At 36.6% G+C, this 23,746-nt stretch overlaps 1 protein-coding gene across 1 annotated transcript in view; it reads right to left on the reverse strand.

The window, feature by feature from the left end:
* Positions 1–23,746, reverse strand: part of DNAH1 (dynein axonemal heavy chain 1) — a 155,559-nt gene that overhangs the window by 83,859 nt on the left and 47,954 nt on the right. Inside the window, exons 18-30 of the mRNA XM_029284897.1 lie at positions 22,130–22,328; positions 21,034–21,287; positions 20,368–20,580; positions 14,845–15,009; positions 13,140–13,261; positions 12,013–12,118; positions 9,258–9,437; positions 7,704–7,844; positions 6,659–6,822; positions 6,083–6,196; positions 2,284–2,472; positions 1,315–1,420; positions 586–699 (exon numbers count right to left, since the gene is read on the reverse strand). Coding sequence (XP_029140730.1) covers positions 586–699; positions 1,315–1,420; positions 2,284–2,472; positions 6,083–6,196; positions 6,659–6,822; positions 7,704–7,844; positions 9,258–9,437; positions 12,013–12,118; positions 13,140–13,261; positions 14,845–15,009; positions 20,368–20,580; positions 21,034–21,287; positions 22,130–22,328 — 2,067 coding nt within the window. The remainder of the gene's footprint in view (positions 1–585; positions 700–1,314; positions 1,421–2,283; positions 2,473–6,082; positions 6,197–6,658; positions 6,823–7,703; positions 7,845–9,257; positions 9,438–12,012; positions 12,119–13,139; positions 13,262–14,844; positions 15,010–20,367; positions 20,581–21,033; positions 21,288–22,129; positions 22,329–23,746) is intronic.

A 23,746-nucleotide genomic window follows, 5' to 3' on the forward strand; every position in this document is an offset into this window, starting at 1 on the left:
CAGTATTCCAAGTGTGGCCTTACCAAGGCATTGTAAAGTGGTATTAATACTTCACGTGATCTTGATTCTATCCCTCTGTTAATGCAGCCCAGCACTGTGTTGGCCTTTTTGGTAGCTGCAGCACACTGCTGGCTCATATTTAAGTGATTGTCCACTAGGACTCCGAGGTCCCTCTCACAGTTACTACTATTGAGCAAGGTACCCCCTGTACTATACCTGTACATTTGGTTTTTCTTGCCTAAATGTAGAACCTGACTTTTTCACCATTGAATTTCATTTTGTTTAGGCTCCTACAGTTCCCAATTCCCATAGCCAGAAACTACCAATCCACATTTTTTTTAGTTTTGTCAGGAGTCAACCTCAGTTTACCTGTTCTCATACATTGAATGCATTTTCCTCTAATTTCTTGCCACACTTTGTTAATGATCTCTTGAACTGAGACATCTCAACTTTACTCTCCCTTGCCTGTTTTGGATACCCCTCCCCCCTCCGCATAATTTCTAATCATCACACAAGGAAACTGAAGAGGTTTAAATTCAAATGAATGTAGTGCATGTAGTATTTTGTAACATTAAGCAACATTACCTTTAAATTATCGGGTAATTCAGTGCGTCCAGCATAGCCAGGGTTCATTGTGATGAAGACTGCACAAGATGGAACTAGCGGGATCTCAGCTCCTTCAAATATGAAACGATCCACCTGGAGGCAATAAAAATAGTGAACAATTTGATATTCAAAAAAGTATCTTCAAATTCCATTATAAAGAGACTGTTTTCTGGTTATAGCATCTTCCTCACAATTTTACAGATTTCATACACTAATGACTGAAAAACTCTGTGATAAGTCAAGCACAAAAAGCTGTCCAGTTTAGAATTTTACATTTAAAAAATCATTGTAATTCTAATGATAAAAACAAGTTAAGAATTTCAGTTGTGACAAATATCTGAGAGTAAACAATATAAGACTTAACCAAAGAATATTGGGTCAATATATGAAATAGGTAACACTAGATAATTCTTTGGATGGATGGATGGATGGATGGATGGATGGATGGATGGATGGATGGATGGATGGACGGACGGACGGACGGACAGACAGACAGATATTTGCAATTACTGTGTTCTCATAACCTGTAGCAACGTTGCTGGGTACAAATTAAGATGAATGCCTATGTAGTATTTTTTGCATTCAAACAGCTAATCTGTAACTCCTAAAAAAGTCCCCAAATACATTAGCATGCATTCATATTGACTCAAGATGAAAACCAGTTGAAAATAATTTAAAAAAGGATATTATGAAGATGTCCTGACTTACTCGCTGTTGCTGGGCCTTCTGAATAGTTGTGATCTGCTGGGCAACTACAGACAACACTTCAATGTCAATGCGGTTGAATTCATCAAAGCAAGCCCAGGCTCCAGAACTAAATATATAAATAGAACATAATATCAGATATCCAGTAGTAATTATTACTAATGCAATCAGTCTTAAAAATCAGAAGATATCAGCAGAGAAAAATGACTAAACCAATCCTCTAATTTTCTTATTAGAACATTTTGCAAAGAAGGTTCATATGGGAAATCCGCACTAAACATAGTACTCATAGATTCCTTATTTATTTTGTGTCAATGCTCTACTCGTAGATAAAATTAAGAAGTAACTCCAAAAATCTGAAGTTGCAGTGCTGGGACACTGTTTTAATATTGAATTGTAACAAATACAAAACAATTTAATGGAACTTCTGGGATGTAGGATTTTGTTTCAGGTTCAAAGCAAAATAAAACCTCTGTTTCATGAACACCCTAATTTATTCTTATTCAAAAGATAATATACAGTTTCACCTGAGATTTGTATTGCCCTCAGCCCTTAAAACAGCTATCTCAAGCCTTGGGTTAGAATGAATAATAGACCTTTTGTGGGAAGTTTGTTCATCGATTGTGGGTTTTCTCTGATTTTTCTTTTGGATTATACTGGATTTCCATTGCTTTATGGTTTTTTGGTCATAACTGCTCAGAATTGTACATATTGGAGCAGCTTATACGTTTAATAAAAAAAATCTTGTACATTGAAATTTAGCCAATCCTCAATACTTTAGGGCCAAATATGTTAACACTTCTCCTTGGCAACAAACAAAAAGGAGAGTGGTATTAGACAAAAAGGAGAGTGGTATTAGATAAATTATCATTTACTTTGAACACATGCACACTCTCTTCCACTCCTTATTTGCTGTGGCTCAATTCTAATTCAGGCGGTATTTTACACGGGTACAGAACTGTCCTTTAGTACCTGGCTAGTCCTTTCAGGAATTTTCCCATTGCCATAAAGTCAAGCTGATCAGAGCAATTAAACACAACCGTCTGTATAGCTAAAGCTTTCCCCAGATCCTTAGTTGTCTCTGTTTTGCCTGTTCCAGCTGGTCCAGCAGGAGCACCTCCAAATTTCAAATGCAAGGCTCCTGTCAGGGTCAGGTAGCATCTGTAATAGGAATTAAATCATTTTCAGAATTCTGAAAGTATCCTTTTACATTTTCTAGCTTGAAGCATTTATTATTCATAAACACGCATTCTGAAGAACCACCTTATATGTTTATACTGTACAACTGCAATTTGAAATCATTCATATGTAAATAGCAACATGGTCTAAAATGATACCTATAGGAAAGAGTTCTTCTCTTTTATTTTACTAAAATGCTTGAAATTATTTCATGAAAAAAAATACTAAAAGGGCTGAAAAGCTTCTCTGATTCTTTCTGACTCTTAATTTGATGATCAGCTAGAGCTGAATGAGAGTAGACATGATTCAACTGATCCCTTGAGAACAATTAGCATTTCAGAAATCCATTTGACCCTCCTCCAAAGTACTAATAATCAATGCTGATGCCAATCTTCAAGCATAAGTCTGTTTTGAAGCAATATCCAGCGTCTATGCTATTCCCCCCCACAAAGAGCATTTTAACCATTCTGAATTAATTAGGCATTTCCATCATTCCATATTACCCACAATAGACCACTTGCTTAAATTGCCTCTACTACCATTACTGACAACTCAATGACCATATCCTGTTCAACTTACAAAAGATACAATCCCCCTTTTTGCACATATACGGATGCTATATTATCATAATTAAAGAAATATATCTTAATACGGGTTTGCATTTCTGCAATAGCTTTTAGCAGGAAAGGCTAATTTTCTTTTTATGTACTTGTATAAATCTTAATTGTACACAACTTTTAACTATAACAGGCATGTTGAGATACTCTAGATTCCATAGGACTGTGGGACGAGTTGATTAATCCTAAGTGATTCTTGCATCGCAAACTTTTTCCTAGATTGTCAGGAAAAAGAAGAAAAAGCAGCTCCAATATTCTATTGCTATGGGATTACTGAAGCAAAGAGACAGGGCATTCTGGCCCTGTCCATCGAGGAAAGAGACAGGTGTAATCAATTCTGGCTAGATGTGTGCAAGAATATTACCAGGGAAAGATTGGTCTGATCAAAATTGGATAGAAATACCAGTTTATAGTAGATTTACATTGTTTTTGACCTTAAACTCCCTAACTCCCAATATTCTTCTTTTCTTATGTGTCATTTTTTTAGTTTGAAAACCTGATAGTGGAGCTTGTCTCCCTTTTATTAATTGATATGAGGTGCTTTGAGAGAAAGAATTGTCTGAAGCGTGAGATTAAAGTACTGTAAATAATTAACTTTATTTCCAGCCTTATACTGACATATCTGATTCATAGAAATTTTGAAGGCTCTCACACCTTAAGTAAGGATTAACAAACTTGGGCTGCAAAATCCAGATGAGTATTACAGAACAGTACAGAAGCTGGGTTTTTCTATTTTATTTATTATTTTATTTTATTTTATTATTTTATTATTTTTATTTTAATTTTATTATTTTTTATTTTATTTATAAAATTTATTAGCCACTCATCTTACCATAGGGTAACTCTGGACAGCTTACAGTTAGATAAAAAGTTAAAATCAGACATTAAAACCAAGGATACAAGGGGAGGGTGGAGGTGGGGTGGAGGTGGGTTCTGTTATTAATCAACCACCTCCACCAGGGCCCCAAGTCGACTGGCACAGCCACATCTTTATGCCCTTATAAAAATATAGGAGGGTTGGGGCCAAGCTCACATGGGGAGGGGGGGGCAAGATGTTCCAGATGATAGGAGCAACAGTAGAGAAAGCCCTCCCCCTGGATCCTCCCAGCCAGGATACTTAGGCTGACAGGACCTGTAGTATGGCTCTTCTGCTGGCACGAGTGGTCTGGGCCAATCCCAGTGGGGTGAGAGGGTCCCTCAAGTAACCTGGATCCATGCCATGAAGGGCTTTGTACCCATTTCACAGCCCCCCCCCAAATATTGCAGATGTATTTGTTGGTCTTGTTCTGGGTTTCTTTTTTTTATACTGTTTCCAAACATCTAAACATCCTGAAACCCTATTTATTGTTTTCTGTGCTGTGCTTTTCTTCCTCAGTTCCTCCTTCATATTAGCCTCACTTGCTTCTTCAGACTTCCTACTTCTTTGAAATTCTGAACACATCCTGCTATCATCTTCCACAGAACATTTGACTGCAATCAATTTTTTATTACTTTTTAAACAGCATGCTGTTAAGCTTTACATCTAGGCTCATCAGTAAATCACCAGTTTCTGGACACATAATCCTTAGTTCAACTTTTCAGTTTGATTTGGCAGACGACTCATAAGAGACAGCTCATCTAGATTAGGATATTGCAGACAAAACAAAGCTTGGCAGTGAAATCTATTCTTTATTGTTGACACTACCGGAAATTGTCCTCCCACAAGGGTGATGCTGAGCTGAGCATGGATGAACAGGGGTCATGTTTGGGTATCAAGCCATTTAGTACATTTGTGCTGCAACTAATGGGTCAATAGCCACATACAATGTTGAACAAAGCTAGGATGACCCCTAGAGGTGATGTGTTGGTCTTGCCTGACTGCCCTGACAAAAGGGCAAAGGTTACTGGTTCAAGCCCAGAACTGGGTAAAGAAGCCAGCTCAAACATCATGATTAAACACTGCCCCAGTGAAGATCAGCATCCTGACTGGACACAACCATGGGTGCTAGAAATGCTAATGTAATGTAAAGTGGATACTGTGTGGATACAAGAGACACAGTGGAAACCCCCAAATTCTAGTGACATTGGTGAAGGATACAAAATAATCTACTGTGTCAAACAACAAAGGTATGGCTATCATAGTAGGCACTGAACTGCACAGCCATATTGTCGAGGTCCATTGACACTCTGACCACCTCATATTAACTGTCATCAATACTGCTGCCACATATTTTCTTGGTCTAAGCCCCACAAACGGATATGGTAGACAAGAGAAATAACAATCTTGGATTGTGTATCTACATGGCTACAAGAAAACTTGCTGTTTCTCTGCAACAACCAAAACTACATGTCACAATTGCCACAATTGTCATGGTGGCAATCACAATTGTCATGGTACGCAAAATAATGATGGATTTCTCCAAAGCAAATGACCTGATCAGTACTAGCATATTTTTCAAAAGGTATGTCAGCCACTTGAGCACCTATGCCAGCAGCAACCACAAGAGCTAGATTTTGCCTGTGTGCAATGATCTGACTTCCCCACCACCATGGGTGCAAAGGTCATTCTATTCATATGCCTTGTCCTGTATAAGACACTTGTGTTGATTTGAAGATCAGCAAGCATGCAAAGAATGAGAGCAGTATGGCAGATCCAGAGAAAATCAAATCTACAAGACCATAAGGCTGCCATCGCTGACTACATCACATTTCCTCCAATCACTCCAGGCTTGATTGAGACTACCTTGATTGCTCTCGGCAAGTCCATGACTGCTGCTGCGAGAATAACCCTAGGCATTGCATTATTTATTGATGTACAGTGTACCAAAATACTTTTCTGTAGAGGGCTCCCATATATAACTGGTTCCTGACAAGTTACCCTGTGGGTCATTTGATGACAGACTTCATCAAAAGTCACAAACAAGACCCTTGATTCAGATTTATTCGTTCAGAACTATGAAGATATTTAATTGTTTGAACTAAAGGAGTTACTATACCTGTCAGTAAGAGGAGTGATCACAAGGCGCCCACTGTTGCCCAAGTATTCATAGCCGTAAATAAATTCAGCATTCACTGCCCGAATGTATAAATCATCTCTTGTCCAATAGTACCTAATAATGCATTAAAACTTGAATGGAAATATATGGACGGTACATTTTATAGCACTACAGTTCTGTTCACCTGGATATATCAGACAACCATTTGTCTGAAATTGTATAGGGTTTCCTGCCTAAGCAGAGGGTTGGACTAGAAGACCTCCAATGTCCCTTCCAACTCTGTTATTCTATTCTATTTTATATTTCATTTATATTAAACAGACTTCTCAGAAATAAGGATGGTACTGATGCTGATGATGGGATAATTAGGGGGATGCTTGCTGTACTAGAATACCGTCCTGAATAAAATTATAAGAAGATAAAAACACAGAATTGAAGGAATATTTTCAGACCATTAAAATTATGCTCGACCTCTCTCTTTCTCTCTTGTTCAGTGTACCTCCTACTTAAAAAGAACAATCCTTCCACACTACTAGCAATTTCTAATAACATTACAGGTAGGAGGAAATCTCTCACCTGAGCTGGGAAATCCATTCAAAATCATTTTCACTCATGACATTCTCCTCAATAAGTTTAGCTGCCACATCCTTGGCATGAACTTCAATCACAATGAGAGCTGATAATACTCCCCGCTGCATCCGAGACAGTTTACCTCGCACAAGTGCTACTAAGTCACGCAGCTGCACAAATAAAGCAAAACAAATCAGGCAATGCCTTACCCACTATATCGCAAATCTGTTTGATATGCTGTGGCCACCTCTATATTGACTTCATAAAAAAAATGTTGTTACTTAGGAAGCAGGAAAAAAAATGATCTTCTCAACTTACTGCTCATATTCAAGATAAAAAAGGGGCTGGCTTTTCCTATTCTATGTATGCCAATGGATTCAGAATTGAATGGTTTGTGGGAATGGATATCCAGTATCATCATGCTATTCTTTTATCCCAGTCTTTTTAAACCATCAATTTCTGGATTATTTTGACAGAGGTTTTCCAGAGGATGTAAATGAGAATAGACAGGATTTGAATCTGGACAAGCATATGCCAAACCCTGTCTGGATTTTATACACAGGACAAAAGCATGGAAATATGTTGAATACTAACAATTCTTTATTGGACCCAGAAGTCCAAACTATTCAGATTTTTAGGCCAAGACCAGCACTTTAAATTTGAGCTCAGAAACCAATGAATAACTATTTGAAACATTGTATTATAATTTGAAAAAAATGAAGTAGACAGAACATAGATGATGTAGAAAGACAGACAACTGAAAATCCAATTATACCCAGTCATTCCTGCTTTAGTTTTGATGTGAGAATAGTATGTATTCTAATTTTTAGATGACTTTAAGTAAGGCTCTATAATACAGTTTCCCCAATCAAAGCATCAATCTGATCATTAGACAATCTAGACCAGTCAACAGTCAGGGATGACTAGAGTGGGTTTTTACAAAATATCTGAATAGGGCTAGGAGAAGACTACTGTAGCAAATAACATGAAAACCAACTTTTCATTACAGAAATAATTCGAATTGAAATATGCAATTAACTGACATTTTTACCTGAGCACTTAGCTGTGGAAATAGCCTGGTAGACAAATCTCCAGCTTCTAAAGCTTCTGATACTTCTTTGGTCCAGTATGTTTGACATCCAGCTATGGTCACCTGGCCTGGCCAATCTAAGACCCATGTAGTCCGAGGTGTCTTTCATTAAAAATAGATCACTTTATTGGTTAAAAAAAGTGGGTAATTTTCTTTCATCTTCATTACTATCCCATAACCATGATATAACTAATTGTAATTTACTGTAAAACATGTATAACAGTACTTGATAATGCATACAGGGTTCCTTTTGGAGAGAGACAAGTATATTTTTCTTAACATTTAGAGAATGTACATAAATATGAAAGCTTTTTTAAAAAATTAAGATCAGTTCAGTGATATCACAAGGACAAAGATATAAATCTTTTCTTGCACTAATTTCTTGTAGACTCTGGCCAACTGAAGAGACTACAATCAAATCTACACAACATTATAAATGTGGCTAGCAGATTTTGTAACTTTGAGATGAAAAGAATGATAAGGAAGCCTCATCTTCAGTAGGTCTCAGCCTAATATGTTCAAAAAGACACACAGCCTTAATGTACTCTTTGGGTCAATACTGCTTTTAGAAACTTAGCCTGCATCTTTGTGCTGGAGAGCCATTTATCAGCTCCATACAATCAAGAATACTTCAGTCCATGAAATTCAGCTGGCAATCTCATTCCTAAGTTTGTAACTTCAATCAGATCCAATCAAGTTGTACTTGATTGCAACTTCAGAATATTCACAGTTGAGAACACAGAACAGTTAAGATTAAGAGCCTCTCTTGGAGGGAGATGAGCAGTTAAGAAATATGAAATATAAATAAATAAATAAGATCGCAGTGCAGCATTTTGCACTGCCTCTCTATTATCTTAAAGATATTGACTATGACTAATATGTTTCAGACCAACACCTCTCATTTCTTTCCTCCTCTATTTTGTCACACTGTCAAATACATTCCTTTGGTTTTACCACTGGTAAGCTAAGTTAAGACTGAGGATACGCAGAGGGTTTTTTCTGAAAACTGATTTCAGTTCTCTTTGACTTATCTTGCAAATCTTGAAAATATATTTTAGAAGTATGCAAGCCTTTGTTTTTTAATATTTTCTACTATAAACAGGGATGTTGTGGATGTTGATGTATTTCAACATTTTTAACATCCAGTATCAAGACTAAAAATCTAAACATCTAATACCTAGCCTGGCCAATCTAAGTCCAAGATATCTTATACCATCTTTTCTGACAATCATTTGGCTTACTTTTGCAATCCCCACACAACCCGTTTAAATAACAAACAAAAAAGGGGAAAGAGACTTTTTAAAAAGAAATATGCTTTTTGAAACATAAATAGAATTACAAGGCAGATACCAAAACCCATTTATGTGCATATTAAGAACCATGCATAAAGTGAGAAAACCAGAAGGTTATTAAAATTCACACCAGGAGTTTATCAGCAAAGACGGGGCCTTACAATATAGCACAAATAGATTCATTTTTACATAAATTCTATACAATTATAAACAAGACACCTACTTTTGGGTAAACCTTAATTGCTCTTTCAATATTGTCCCGCACACTAGCCTTCATAATTTTCTCAACTTGCAGCAGCCAGTCTTCCACATTGCCCGTGGGATAAATAGGAGAGAAAAGCTCAACTTCTTCATCTTCTGCAGAATACATGTGTGTAATCTGCAGATCTTCCTGAAAGAGAAGCTAATGAGAAAAAACACAGCATGAGACTGACAACCATTCTTCCATTTTCGCCTTGTACAAAGAATAGATAAAGATCCTGTAACAGGTAGATTTTTTTCATATAATTTTACTTTCTAAATGTAGAGAAATATCTTCTGATATCACAAGCCTGCTCACATAGCAGTACCTCTCTTAACTCACCTTAATATGTAGGATTTGTCTTTTTGTTTGTTTGTTTGTTTACTTATTTATTTACAGTTTAAATCTCTAGGCTGTTCAACTATCACTGATTTGGGATAGAAACATTTTAAAAAGACAAAATATATTAAAAAAGGAAAGATGGTTGTAACAGGGGGAAGGCATTGAAGACCTGGCTGTTTCCCCAGGCATTTGATTCAAGTGGGCAGATTAGGTGTGTTATTATTGAAGGTAATTTAGACTATTGTTTATCCTTGGGCTCTCTCTCTCTCTCTCTCTCTCTCTCTCTCTCTCTCTCTCTCTCTCTCTCTCTATCTATCTATCTATCTATCTATCTATCTATCTATCTATCTATCTTATAAATATGTACAACTTATTCCATAATGGATACACATTTCATTTTAGCTCAAGGTTGGGGGAAAAGACAGGTCTTCTAAATGTGAAGCAAAAGAGGACTGAGGCTTTTTGAACCACCAGGGTCATGGTGTTCCAAAGGATAGGCATTATGTTATAGAAGGCGTGACTCCTAGATAACGTAGTATAGCATTGTTTGATAGATGGCCCCCACACCGTGCCAACATTGTCAAATCTTAGGATAAGTAGAAACAAGACAGGAAAGACAAATAACTAAACCCTATGCCATTTAGGGATTTGTAATATAAGCCATCACCTTGAATTGTACTTACTGGTAACAACAGCAGCTTGTGCAGGAGAATTGTTACATGGAAATAGTGAAGTAAGCCTATAGCTACCCATGCTGCTGCTTTCTGGACTAGTGGTAGCCTTCTGAGTGGTCTTCAAAGGTGAATGCATTGTAGAAATACACATATGAGGTGAGTAGAATATGAGTAAGAAGGGCTCCCAAATTAGGAAAATGTGCAATCAATGCCCAGGACAAATCTGCACAAAAGCCACAGGTGCCATCTGCTCTTTCAGATCCCCAAACTGCAAACTAGTTGTGCCATTCAGAAATAAGAATGGAAAATCATCAGAACTAGCAGGTCTGTAAATGCAAAGCCACTTCATCCTGCAAGAGCTAAGATTAAGCCAGTTCCTCCTCATCAGACCCCCAGAAATTCCAAGAACTGGGGCTAGACCTTGAGAGCATTGTTTTCCCGTGCAATATTTACCCGTGCAATATTCTCAAAACATTTGCGAAGGTGAGGCTGCACAGCTGTAGGATCTTTGGTTTGAGACAGTATTTCTAAAAGTTCATCATCAGAAAGGAAGTAAAATCTGGAAAGAAAAAAGATTCTCATTTGTCCTTGGATTCTAGAGCACAATATGATATAGTACATTAGAATGCAATTTTTAAAGTCTTGGATCTAATTCCAGAATAGCTTTCTTCTTAATACAATCCTTCCACTGGGATTTTAAAAGAGTAAAATTTTACTAAGAAAGAAAAGTTCCTTTTCTAAAAGGAAAACACTGAAAATGTAGGAATACCAAAGTGATTAATCTAGGATATTAAGAGAAGATTAGAGCCCATTATTCTTTTATGAATTCCANTCTATCTATCTATCTATCTATCTATCTATCTATCTATCTATCTATCTATCTATCTATCTATCTATCTATCTATCTATCTATCTATCTATCTATCTATCTATCTATCTATCTATCTTATAAATATGTACAACTTATTCCATAATGGATACACATTTCATTTTAGCTCAAGGTTGGGGGAAAAGACAGGTCTTCTAAATGTGAAGCAAAAGAGGACTGAGGCTTTTTGAACCACCAGGGGTCATGGTGTTCCAAAGGATAGGCATTATGTTATAGAAGGCGTGACTTCTAGATAACGTAGTATAGCATTGTTTGATAGATGGCCCCCAGACCGTGCCAACATTGTCAAATCTTAGGATAAGTAGAAACAAGAAAGGAAAGACAAATAACTAAATCCTATGCCATTTAGGGATTTGTAATATAAGCCATCACCTTGAATTGTACTTACTGGTAACAACAGCAGCTTGTGCAGGAGAATTGTTACATGGAAATAGTGAGGTAAGCCTATAGCTACCCATGCTGCTGCATTCTGGACTAGTGGTAGCCTCCTGAGGGGTCTTCAAAGGTGAATGCATTGTAGAAATACACATATGAGATGAGTAGAATATGAGTAAGAAGGGCTCCCAAATTAGGAAAATGTGCAATCAATGCCCAGGACAAATCTGCACAAAAGCCACAGGTGCCATCTGCTCTTTCAGATCCCCAAACTGCAAACTAGTTGTGCCATTCAGAAATAAGAATGGAAAATCATCAGAACTAGCAGGTCTGTAAATGCAAAGCCACTTCATCCTGCAAGAGCTAAGATTAAGCCAGTTCCTCCTCATCAGACCCCCAGAAATTCCAAGAACTGGGGCTAGACCTTGAGAGCATTATTTTCCCGTGCAATATTTACCCGTGCAATATTCTCAAAACATTTGCGAAGGTGAGGCTGCACAGCTGTAGGATCTTTGGTTTGAGACAGTATTTCTAAAAGTTCATCATCAGAAAGGAAGTAAAATCTGGAAAGAAAAAAGATTCTCATTTGTCCTTGGATTCTAGAGCACAATATGATATAGTACATTAGAATGCAATATAGTACATTAGAATGCAATTTTCAACAAGCGGGACTGACCTAGGGTGAATTTTAAATAGGGAAAATTTTTTTAAAGATTTTAATAATGACACAGCCATAAATATATTTGGTTTTTAATTGGTTTTATAGGGGAAATGTTTTTTGTGTTGTTTTTTAATATGCTGTGAGCCGCCCTGAGTCCCGTGGGGAGAAGGGCGGCATAGAAGTTGGAAAAATANTTTTAAAGTCTTGGATCTAATTCCAGAATAGCTTTCTTCTTAATACAATCCTTCCACTGGGATTTTAAAAGAGTAAAATTTTACTAAGAAAGAAAAGTTCCTTTTCTAAAAGGAAAACACTGAAAATGTAGGAATACCAAAGTGATTAATCTAGGATATTAAGAGAAGATTAGAGCCCATTATTCTTTTATGAATTCCACTGAACAAATTTTTTTAGAAGGATTATTGCCTGATGCTATTCTAAAAACTCTGGGAGATGTAGCATCAGGCTTAGAGGAGAGGACATTTTTCTCAAGGTAATAAATCTTTTTCTTTCTCCCTCCCTCCCTTCTTAAATGAGTAATATTCTTATGCCTTATAGAAAAGAGAATTCGATTAAGACTTGTCCCAGTAAATCTTTGTCTAGTGAATTGAGACATGAGAATGAAAGTAGATGCAAACCCTCCATACAAGAAGCTTGAAATATATGCTGCAAACTTTCCCAATCTTCTTCTTTTTTTCTATTGCTCTATATTTAAATCTCAATTACCATAATCTTACTCCTGTGGTTATACGTTTCCTTGTTCAACATCACTTGTCGCCCTGATACAAAAACTGAACAGCACCCAAACATACATTTCCTCAAGTGAGAATGACAGGACATCTTCAAGTAGTAAGCAAGAGAGATCCTTCAATTTCTTTTCTATTGCTCCTGGGAGTGTGTTTAAGTATTTCAGATCATAAAATTACCTTGGGAAAGCTCCCCTCTTAGTCTCCAAGTATTCACTTAGACCTTTCTGCACCAGATCCAGTAATTTATTACATTCCCTCAGCTTTTCCAATAGCCTTGGGTCAGGGCATACATTAATTACCTGGAAATTGACAGATTAACACAATTGAGCAAGCCATGAAAATTGCAATATAACCTTACATTGTGGATTTAATTTCAGTCATTCACTAATAAGAAGAATGCTGGTGTTATGTTACAACAAAAAAGACTTAATATTGGGATGAAGCAAATTTACAACATTGTAAAGAACAAAATTAAGAGAATGAATAATTGTCTTCAAATCTTAGCTTACAAAAACCTATCACAATCTCTGTACTTTTGCTCTCTGTATTTAAAGAGAATAAATTGATACTCAAAAGTAAGTAAATTATTTGGAAAAGAAAAGAGAGAAAGAATGAGTAGCTGACTATATCTAGCCTCAAGAAAATGCAATCCATGAGAATCCCCACCTAGGACTGTGATTATAAATAATTGTTTGAAGGCTGATGTTAATCACCTTATTTGAATCGACAGCAGGATGATGAGAGCTAACACTGAATAGAAGAAAGGAATGTATTTGTGAATAGGAGAAAAAAAAGAAACTGAAGTAGATCTTCCAAAACATGTCTTAACCATGTATCTTCTCAGATGTGTAAACAAAGGGAATATTTAAGCTGCATAACTAAATATAAGAGTTTATGAAGATTCTCAGTCATTCAGGTCATGGACTGAACTGAATAAAGAAGCTTCTTGGATGAAAAGCGAAATGTCTTCAAGGAAAAACAAAGAAAATATTATAAGAGTTCTTACTAACTTTATTTAATTTTGCTTAACACAAAATCAACAAGACTCCCGCAAAAAATTCATAACGATGGCACACAATAAGGTGCAAATTCAAGAAGAAACAACAATTCTTGGAATTTTGGCAAGGATTAATTTGACACAGTGTCTTAAACCTAAGAAACATATCACAGAAGTGTATACTGTATGTTGATAACACTGAGTGTTTTACACACTACATTTAATACATTTTAACATGGGCATCCTTAAATCTTCTTTAATATTTATGCAAAATCAACTTATTAATAGCATGAAGCTTTGAACATGTTCACATTATCATGGTTTTCATCTTTCAATTTCCTATGACCAGTTTGAAGCCATCCTGTTGTGAACCTTCAAAACACCAAGAATTCCAGGACCTAATCAGTGCTCTTTCCATCAGACCAGAGTGCAGGCATGTGCCATTGATTATGTTTTCATCTCATGTTGTGTGGCAATTTCTCAAAAAGAATATTAATATGTTTGTTATGGAGGGGAAGCTATGAATAAGGCTCTATTTCTTTGTAATATTTTAAAGGTCTTTGAAGTAATAGTGTTTTAACAAAATGCTATTATAGCAAATCTTCTACATGAATGGGGGAAAGACTGAGCTGAATGGTTAACATGAAGAGATGAGGAGACAGGAAAATTCCAGCCAATGAAAGGCCAGCACATCCACAGACTCTCCGGAGAATAGCAAAAGAAAAGTTGCTTTATGTGCATTTTCAATTATATCAAAGCACAGCTTAAAATTGGTTGTTTCTTAAGCATTACTGATATTGTGGAATGATTGAAGTTCAGACACAGCTTTAAAGTGGCTTAGAGTCTTTTTATAGAAATGCCCCATGCTAATAGTTATAACCTCACCTCTCTGTTCTCATTGGCATTCTTCATAATCTTTCTCCACATCCTCTCCATCGTCTGGTAACGTTTACTTTCCACAGGTAATTGTCTATTGATGTCTTCTGAACTAAAAATGGGCTCCAGATATAGCCAGGAACGCTGGCAAGTAAGCCATTCTTCCAACACATCCTAGAGAGAATATACTGTATAAGTGTGTAGAAGATAGATAGATAGATAGATAGATAGATAGATAGATAGATAGATAGATAGATAGATAGATAGATAGATAGATAGATAGATAGATAGATAGATAGATAGAAGAAGGGAGGGAGGGAGGCAGGCAGAAAAATATCCCCCTAAAGATTCATACTGTTCCCATCCTTCTGTTTTTCACAAATTGCTTAAGACCTGGTTTTTCTCCCTGGCCCTCTAATTTTAAGGTATTCTATTCTCACCCTTCTTACAGAGCATATTCAGGACACACAGGAAAGAAGACATAGACTTCTGTCTTATCAATAGAAGTCTACTCATGTCAAGTTGGATTTAAATATATATTAGGATGTCCAAAGAGATCTTTTCTCTTACTGTATGCAAAATATACATTTTGGAGAGAAATTTGCAGCTCTCAATGTAAGATATATTATTAGGCTTACAAGAAGAGTATGGTATTTGCTCTAGATCCTGCTTATTCATGAGTAAAAAAAAACACTAGAAAAAATTGATCACACTGATGGCTATACAATATAACCAGCAGTTTAATTCTTGATAAATTCTATATCTATATTCTATATGAACCAGAGTTACATAGACTTCACCAATCATCTCATATATTAGTGAATCTCCTTTCCAAAACAGTCTAAAAGACTATAAAGGGAATGAACCATTTATTGTTGTGTGAAGTATGTCTAACTCATACATATCATGCAAGGAAAAACATTGACTTACGGCATTTAAATAAAGTAATTGGAAAGAAATCCAAACATTCATGATAGAAAGACACAGCAAATTAAAACAAAAGGTGAAATCAGTCCATTTTATACATGTGCCAAATTCCAACTTCCTTAACCTATTATTGTAGCACATTAGCTTTCAATTGCATCAGTATCTTCAACAACTGACAATATATATCAATACAGTTTTAATGAAGGGATTTTCTCTGTTTAAATCACAATGTGAAAAGTAGGATTTATTACATTCTTCAAAAATAAAAATATGAAACTTTTTAAAACAACCATTTTAAACGAGAACAGCCCTGGAAATAAGAAAAAAGACCTATGGGGAAGGGGAAGGAACATATTGGTTGGCCAATTTCAGTTTTAGACATTTTATGCAGTACTGTATACTACAATGTTCTTCAGAAGAAAAAGATGGTATTAACCAACTCATGGCATAGTAAAGCATCATAATCTAGTGTAAGGCTTTTCAACCAGTGGTACGGGTACCACCTGTGGTACATTGGCACGCGAGCATCCTAAAAAAGTGGTCGTGGGGGAGGGGAATGAGCTGAACCAGTGGCAGCACCGCACAAGCCTGAGCGAGAGGTGGCTGGACCTGCAGGGCTGTCAGGGCTCAGTGGAAGCGCCAGGATCAGTGCCAGGCTCCAGCTGGAGCTTGGTGCTGATCCTGACGCTTCTGAGCCCAGAAGAAGTGCCGATCAGCTGGAATGTTGCAGCATCTCCAGGGTCTTGTGATTTACATTCAGATGCTTGGCAACTGATTCAGGGTCATGTGAAGTGACCAAAACCTGCTGCAACCACTCAGCAGACGGGGGGGGGGGAATAAAAACCAAACACCACCCCACCCGACCCCTGCTGCCAATCCTCAACAGAAATGCTCACAACAATAAAAATCTTGGACAGGAGGAAGAGCGCCGCCGGGCAGGCAGGTGTCTTGCTCGGCTGTGGCTTGGGGGGCACTTTTTCAGTGCCATTGTAACTTTGAACAGTCACTAAGCGAACTGTTGTAAGTCAAGGACTACCTGTACTTCATCACTTTTTTTTCTTTTTTTGGGGGGTCATCATGTTTTTGACACCTTGCTAGGCAACTGGTGGTACTCGGATATTGCCATATCCTAAAAGTGGTACAATGGGCAAAAAGGTTGAAAAGCCCTGATCTAGTGGATATTATATGGGTTGATGTAATAACTAAAGTATTACTAGCATCCTGAAGCATATTGATTATCCTGCACTCTATTATTCTTGCAGGAAGAGTCATTATTCTTTTATGTTACGCAATACAAGAAGGAACAAATTTAAGTGAGTCACTTAGTACTAAAATGTGTTTCAAAAATAATAATTATGTTATGAAGCCCTTTTAATCTTGGAGCTACTGCCAAAATTGTTCTAAAATGACAAATAAAAAGCCTTTTCTGAGGTTAATTAGAAAGCCTCTTTATACCTCCATTCACCAGAGTATAACCATGCCCTGGCAAAACTTGTTTTCTGGAATGTACTCATGATATTGGTTTCATCTCATCCTCATCTCAGCCCATCAGTAAGGCAGACTTAAGTGGTCCTTAGCGCTCTGGTGTTAAACTGGTTTTTTTTTCCTATTAAGCTGAAAAAGCATCCAAAGACAATGACAAGGTTTGTAAAATTGCTAGCCATTATGTCAGAGGAAATGTCAGGTGACATTTGTGAGACCAGAGAGGCTTTTTCAAATTGATGCCGGTTTCCCCTTTTCTCCCTGGTCAATTAATCCAAAAATTGCTTTATATATTATGCCTTATGCCTACATAATCAAGGTAGTACCATATAACAATAACTTAGAATGTGCATTAATAGATGCAGCATAGGGTTTGTTAATGGGGACAGAAAAAAGTTATACTGTTAACTCAAGAATCAGAGGATAGTACATTTATCAGCAGAGAAGAATCCTAAGACCTTCTTTGAGAAATCATTAAATCATTAAAATGGGCATCAATACAAAGTTTTCAGCTCCTGTGTTACTTTGCATATGTGCCTGAAGTAACAAGGTCAATTGTATTATAATTTTTAAATGTATGAGCTGCAGCACAGCACTGAACTGTTTCTTAATATTTATTATACTTGTAAAGTCCAGAATAGCTGGATTCTTGGAATCCTTCTGATGATGGGAAAATGCTGCAGCATCTTTCATCATTTTCCTCATCCAGTAATAATCATCCTCAGCCTGTTCCTTGAACACAAACGCAAAGAAGGTTTTTATGGAAAAGTGAGCCAATTTATTTTAGTTATTATAAATCCACTCAGTTGGTTATTCCACAAAAATAATATCTGAGCTAAAGAGGGAAGAGTGAGGTTCTAACAAAATCTCATCTAGTTCACATTACGTTAATGTTCGTCTGACACAATGGCACCGAATGCTCTATGACCAGCTGAAGTAATTACTAGCAGAATGACCCTGGGATTATTCACTAACTTTAACCAAAAGGACAGCCCTTTTTGAAGTAGGTTGGCTTAGTCAGGTTCAAAGCCCCATTTCCTTGATGCCTGATTAAATATGCTCTGAGGTCTTTCAGTCTCACTGGTACTGGCAAGCATACAATATCCCTCTGAGTCAGGCTGGGGGTTACAAAATTACAGTTCTCTCTGCTCTTCAGATTTTGTGGGCAGACAGGTGTGTAATTAAGTGTCTTCTTCAAAGCAGACAGCGCTGAGACTACTGTGGATGGTCAAGAAGTCATACAGGGGGAAAAAAAATAACAATGTGCTAAAACTTCCTGAAACTGAAGAAAAAGGCATCATAATCCCAAACATTCATTTTCCTGCAATCCCAGTACAACATGACTTGCAAGTTAACCTTTTTGCCTGTTAGACAGTAGATAAGGCAGCAGACTTTCCTGGGAGCATTATTTTCGTAATTGACAATGGAAAACTTAAAATACTTTTTAAAGTATTTAGATTTTAGGTAGTCATCAACTAACAACCACAACTGAGGCCAGAACTTTTACCGCTAAGCAATGCAGTTGTTAAGTCAGTCACATCTCATTATACAATCTTTTTTTGCCATGATTGTTAAGCAAATCATTGCAGTCATTAAGCAAATCATGCAAATGTTAAGCAAATCTGTCTTCCTCCCTTGAGTTTGCTTGATGATAGCCCCCTGAGAAGGCGGTAGATGGCAGTCAGGTGACCTTGGGATGTTGCAACCATCATAAATACAGGCCAGTTGCCAAGTGCCCAACTTTTGATTACGTGACTCCAGAAACACTGTGACAGTCATAAGTGTTAGGACCAATCATAGGTCACTTTTTTTCCAGCACTGTCAATGATTTTAAACAGTCATTAAACAAATGTATTATAACTCAAAAACTTGCCATGGATCTTTTTTAAAAAAATATTTTACTGACGCTTCTGAGGTTCTAAGATTAACAGTAGCCAGGAGGAAAAAAGATTTATTTTCTCAGTTTAGTAAATATTATGCAAAACTACACAAATGCAAGTATTTGCTTTCACTTTTTTGCTCTTCATGCATTACTTGCAATTATTTATTCCATTTTCCCTGTCAAACACAATAAGCTTTACTATTAATTTAAATTTAAAATTAAATTAAATATAAATTAGCTTAAATTAATTTTAATTCATTTTCATAATATATTCATCACTGCATTATACAATTTATATAATATTCCTGGCAATTCATTATGTTTTCAGCTAACAATATGAAGTTGTCTCCAAGTTCATGTACATCTATGTCCCCAACCGACACATTTATCGATAAATACATTAAATTATCAATAGCTCACCATATAACTTTGCTTTATTTTCATTCAGTGTTAAAATGTTTGCTAAGTATACTATTTATTCTCATGCATTCTTTGCTTGCATCATACACCAGTATTATCACTTTCAGCATCCAATCTACTTCATATTTTGCAAAATATTCCATGTTTTTAAACTGATTTATCATATGCTTTTTCTAAATCAATAAGTATTGAAGGCAAAAGGAGAAGGAAATGGCAGAGGATGAGATTCATTACGTAATCATTGATGCAATGAATATGAATTTGGGTAAACTCCAGGAGAAGGACAAGGAGCCTGGCATGCTATGGTCCATGAAGTCGCAAACAGTTTGACGTGACTTAGTGACTGAACAACAACAAAATCAGTAAGTATGCAATGAGCTTTTTTTTTACATACATTTATTTTTCAACTGCATTATGAAGAACAAAATTGTGATCTGCACATCCATTCTCTGGCATGTTACTAGATTTCATGGCCTCACTGCACTCCCCAAATTTAGCTCATTACATTTCAGTACTCTTTTGATCAAAATTCTGAAAAAAATCCACTTCTTAAACTAATCCCCTTGTAGTTGCTATAAGGGAATAATGCATAAAGGAATAATAACTTCTGTATATGGGGAATAATAACAGTTTACTTAATCTATAGAGTATGTTAAAATCTATACACAAAATGTCAACCTGGATTGATCTGAGCATGCACTGGGACCTATGTATCAAAGAATGTCCCTAAGAAGTTACTATCTTCATAACTATTTTGGGTTAGAATCTATGTTAAATATAATCCCTCTTCTGAACACAAAAAGCAATTTGAAAGTGTGTACCTGGGTCAACTTTAGCTTATTTTCCCATGTGTTGATCCTTTCCTCAAATGGCTTTTTGAAAGGTGAGAAGGACATGCTTTGTGTCATAACAATATGATCATCAAGAAGCTGTGAAGCTTCATCAGGACTCTTCAGAATAAATGTTTCAGTTTCTTTATAGGGAGCTACATTGAAGAGGATAGATTCCCATTCACGCTCCATTTTATCCAAAGCCTAGGAAATGTGAAATAATATTTTTAACATTATTGAACATAGGCTGTTTTAAAAATGGCAATTAGACAAAAGTTAATAGAGTGCAATGGCATTGGCTGAGCCTTACTAAAATAGAAAAGAAGGCAAGAAAGAAAATAGAAATTATTGTTTTCTACCTGAAATTTCTATTCTTAGAAAATTTAATGACATGCAAATATATAAGATTTCCAGTGAATTCCATCCTAGTTAGTCAATTTAAGAAATTATTGCTAATTAATTGAAGAAGATCTATCTGTTTTAATGTATTCTTCTCAGAGAGACTGCCAGTGTTTGGTTTACACATTTTTCACCAGTGTATTTTGTAAAATTTTTAAAATTCTCTGAACAAGAAGAAAACAATTCAGTTATGAGATAATGTATAATTAGAACATAAAGGCAGGCTATAAAGAAAAAGAAACTGAATGGTATTCTTACATTCTCAATTGAGTATTCCTTTCCTGCAATTTCAGCTATTTTGGCTATAATCTCAATGTGATCCTGTAGCTTCATCTCCAGACAGCGGGCAAATGTCAAGTTGGCTTTGGGCTTCACGTTGATTTTTATCTCCTCTGAAAGCATGTCCCAATGGCGGTTGCGCATGCCAGGATTGCGCAGCCCTTGAATCAGAGGTATGTAAGGTCTGAATTCCTCAATTTTGCCACGGATTTCCACAGCCACATCCTGGCATGCTTTTCATAGCACAGAAAAAAAAACCCATCAAAAGAGACCAGGATAGAGTAAATCAGCATTGTTTACAGAAAAGCAATCAGGGAAAGGTCACTGACAAATGCAGCATTGCATTAATCAAAGGGACATCTTCAGTTTGTCCTGGCAGTTGTTATTTCTTTGTACATCTGAATAAAGATCAATTCTTCCTATAGATGCTTTCTTTTAAGTTATAAATGTGAGAAAGGCAGTGCTGCTCATAGGGGCAATATTTTTATATTGTTTTAAATAGTCTACTGCGTAGCCTCTGGCTACTCTTGCAGTAGAAAAGTAATAAGCTAGCAGTGCTTTCATGAGATGAGATTATTTCAGTACAGGAAAAATGAATATTTTACTTCGTTATACAATTGTATTTTTAATATTCCTGATGTTTAATGATTCACCTGTGCACATATATATTCCTTCATGTTCTTTTTCTGTTAAACTGATTCCCTGCATTTCAGACAGAATCCATTGCTTAAAACAGAACACGTTAGAAGGCAAAACCCACAATGCTCCACTGCAGAATATATTACAATTTAAATATAAAGCAACTGTCAAGATCACTTCAGAGAAAGTTTATAATTCTGATATATTTGTATAATTTCTGAAAGGATGCAGAGGGAAGCATTTTCTAAGTCTTTTTTTTTATACCAACTATTTTTTCTGAATTTTCTGAAACTTGCTTTCCATTGAGCTGGCCCATTAATGTAGTTGTATTGCAACAGGTAAGAATAAACAAATAAAAACTTCCTAAAGAAGTCCATATTTTTAATCTCATCCCTCACCAAAATAATACATGATCGGTTCAAGGCCTAGCATTTACCTGGAATATCCTTGAAATGTTTTACACATTTGTGCATTGTTTTAAAGGACTCATTGACATTCTTCTCCAACTGCTCTGCGTCAATTGCAGACAAAGGATCATTCATCCAGCTGTCTGCCCAGCGAAGCCAGTCTGATGCTGTGGTCCAGAGATCATAGAAGGGCTGAAAGTCTTTGACCATCCTGGACAACTTATCATACTGAGGAAAGCAAAAAAAAAGCAAGAAACAAAAAAAATGAATTGCTGATTGCCTGTGTTTGTGGGAAGCATCTTCTAAACCAATGCAATGCTGGCTGTGGAATTCTGGGAGTTGAAGTCCACATGCCTTAAAATTGTCAAGGTTGAGAAACACTGTTCTAAACGAAGTCAACAGGCAGTCATGCTGTGTACTTATTTGCTCTCCCTATGCTGGTATAAATAAACATGGAAGGAGTCCTAAAGCCACTTTGACAGTTCTTTTTTTTAATATCTTGAGAGGAACTCTATTATCAACAAAGCGGATGATCGCAAGTCTCTATAGTCTCTTATGGGCTGGCATTAATATTTGACCCTCTTCAGAATCAGTATATGAAGGAACACCAAACCAAACCCATTACTTTTGACCATATCCTAAAAGAGAAAACATTAAGAAATATAATAAGGAAACAACGTTAGGTCTCATTTGCACAGCCTCCAACCTGCCACCTAAAGCCACCTTACCAACCACAGGTAGTCCTCAACTTACAACCATTCATTTAGCTCTGTTCAGTTTTCCAACGGCACTGAAAAAACACTGCAAATTATGACCAGTCCTCACAATTACAACCACTGCAGCGTTCCCACGGTTATGTGATCAAAATTCAGGCACCTGGCAACCGGCATGCATTCACAATAGTTGCAGCATCCCAGGGTCATATGATTGCTATTTATGACCTTCCCCGGGGACTCCAAACAAATCAATGGGAGAAACGAGATTTGTTTAAAGAAGACATGATTCACTTAACAACTGTAGTGATTTGCTTAATAGCCATGGCAAAAATGGTGGTAAAATCAGGTGTGACTCATTTAACAACCGCCTTGCTTAGCAATAGAAATTCTGCTCCCCGTTGTGGTCATAAGTTGAGAACTACCTGCATTCTTTAAACCTATGTGCTCAGGATGTTGCCTTGTCTCATCTCCAGGTTATAGCTGAAGCCACCCAATTTTGTATCAATTGATCGGTGTTAAAGTGGCCGTTTTCATCCTCTCTTGGCACAAGCTTTGTTCCTTTTTTTTTAATATTTTGACAAAGATTCAGGAACTGGGATCTACCAGTATCTCTTGGCCACTTTCAGAAACAGCATAGACAGGCTACTTTTCAGCCCTGGCAACTGCTTGTGGAGCTTAGTTTTCTGAAGAGAAAGGGAGCTCCCTGCTGAAAATTTCATATTTTTTTATATTTTGAATGATTCTGTCAAGAGTTTGCTATTTATAGCCTGCACATATAGATTACATAATGGAGTAATGCAAATCCTCCCAGATTTGTTGCCTGTGAAGAGCAAACAGTGCTCCCACTTCTGGTAGCCAATCTGGTAGAAGGAGTGACAGAGAGGATGAGATACAGTGCAAGGGCTGGGGAGCAAGGGACAAGAGAAGTAG

The sequence above is a fragment of the Protobothrops mucrosquamatus genome, unplaced genomic scaffold (assembly GCF_001527695.2).
Source record: "Protobothrops mucrosquamatus isolate PMUCROS unplaced genomic scaffold, P.Mucros_1.0 scaffold_152, whole genome shotgun sequence".
Classification (NCBI taxonomy): domain Eukaryota; kingdom Metazoa; phylum Chordata; class Lepidosauria; order Squamata; family Viperidae; genus Protobothrops; species Protobothrops mucrosquamatus.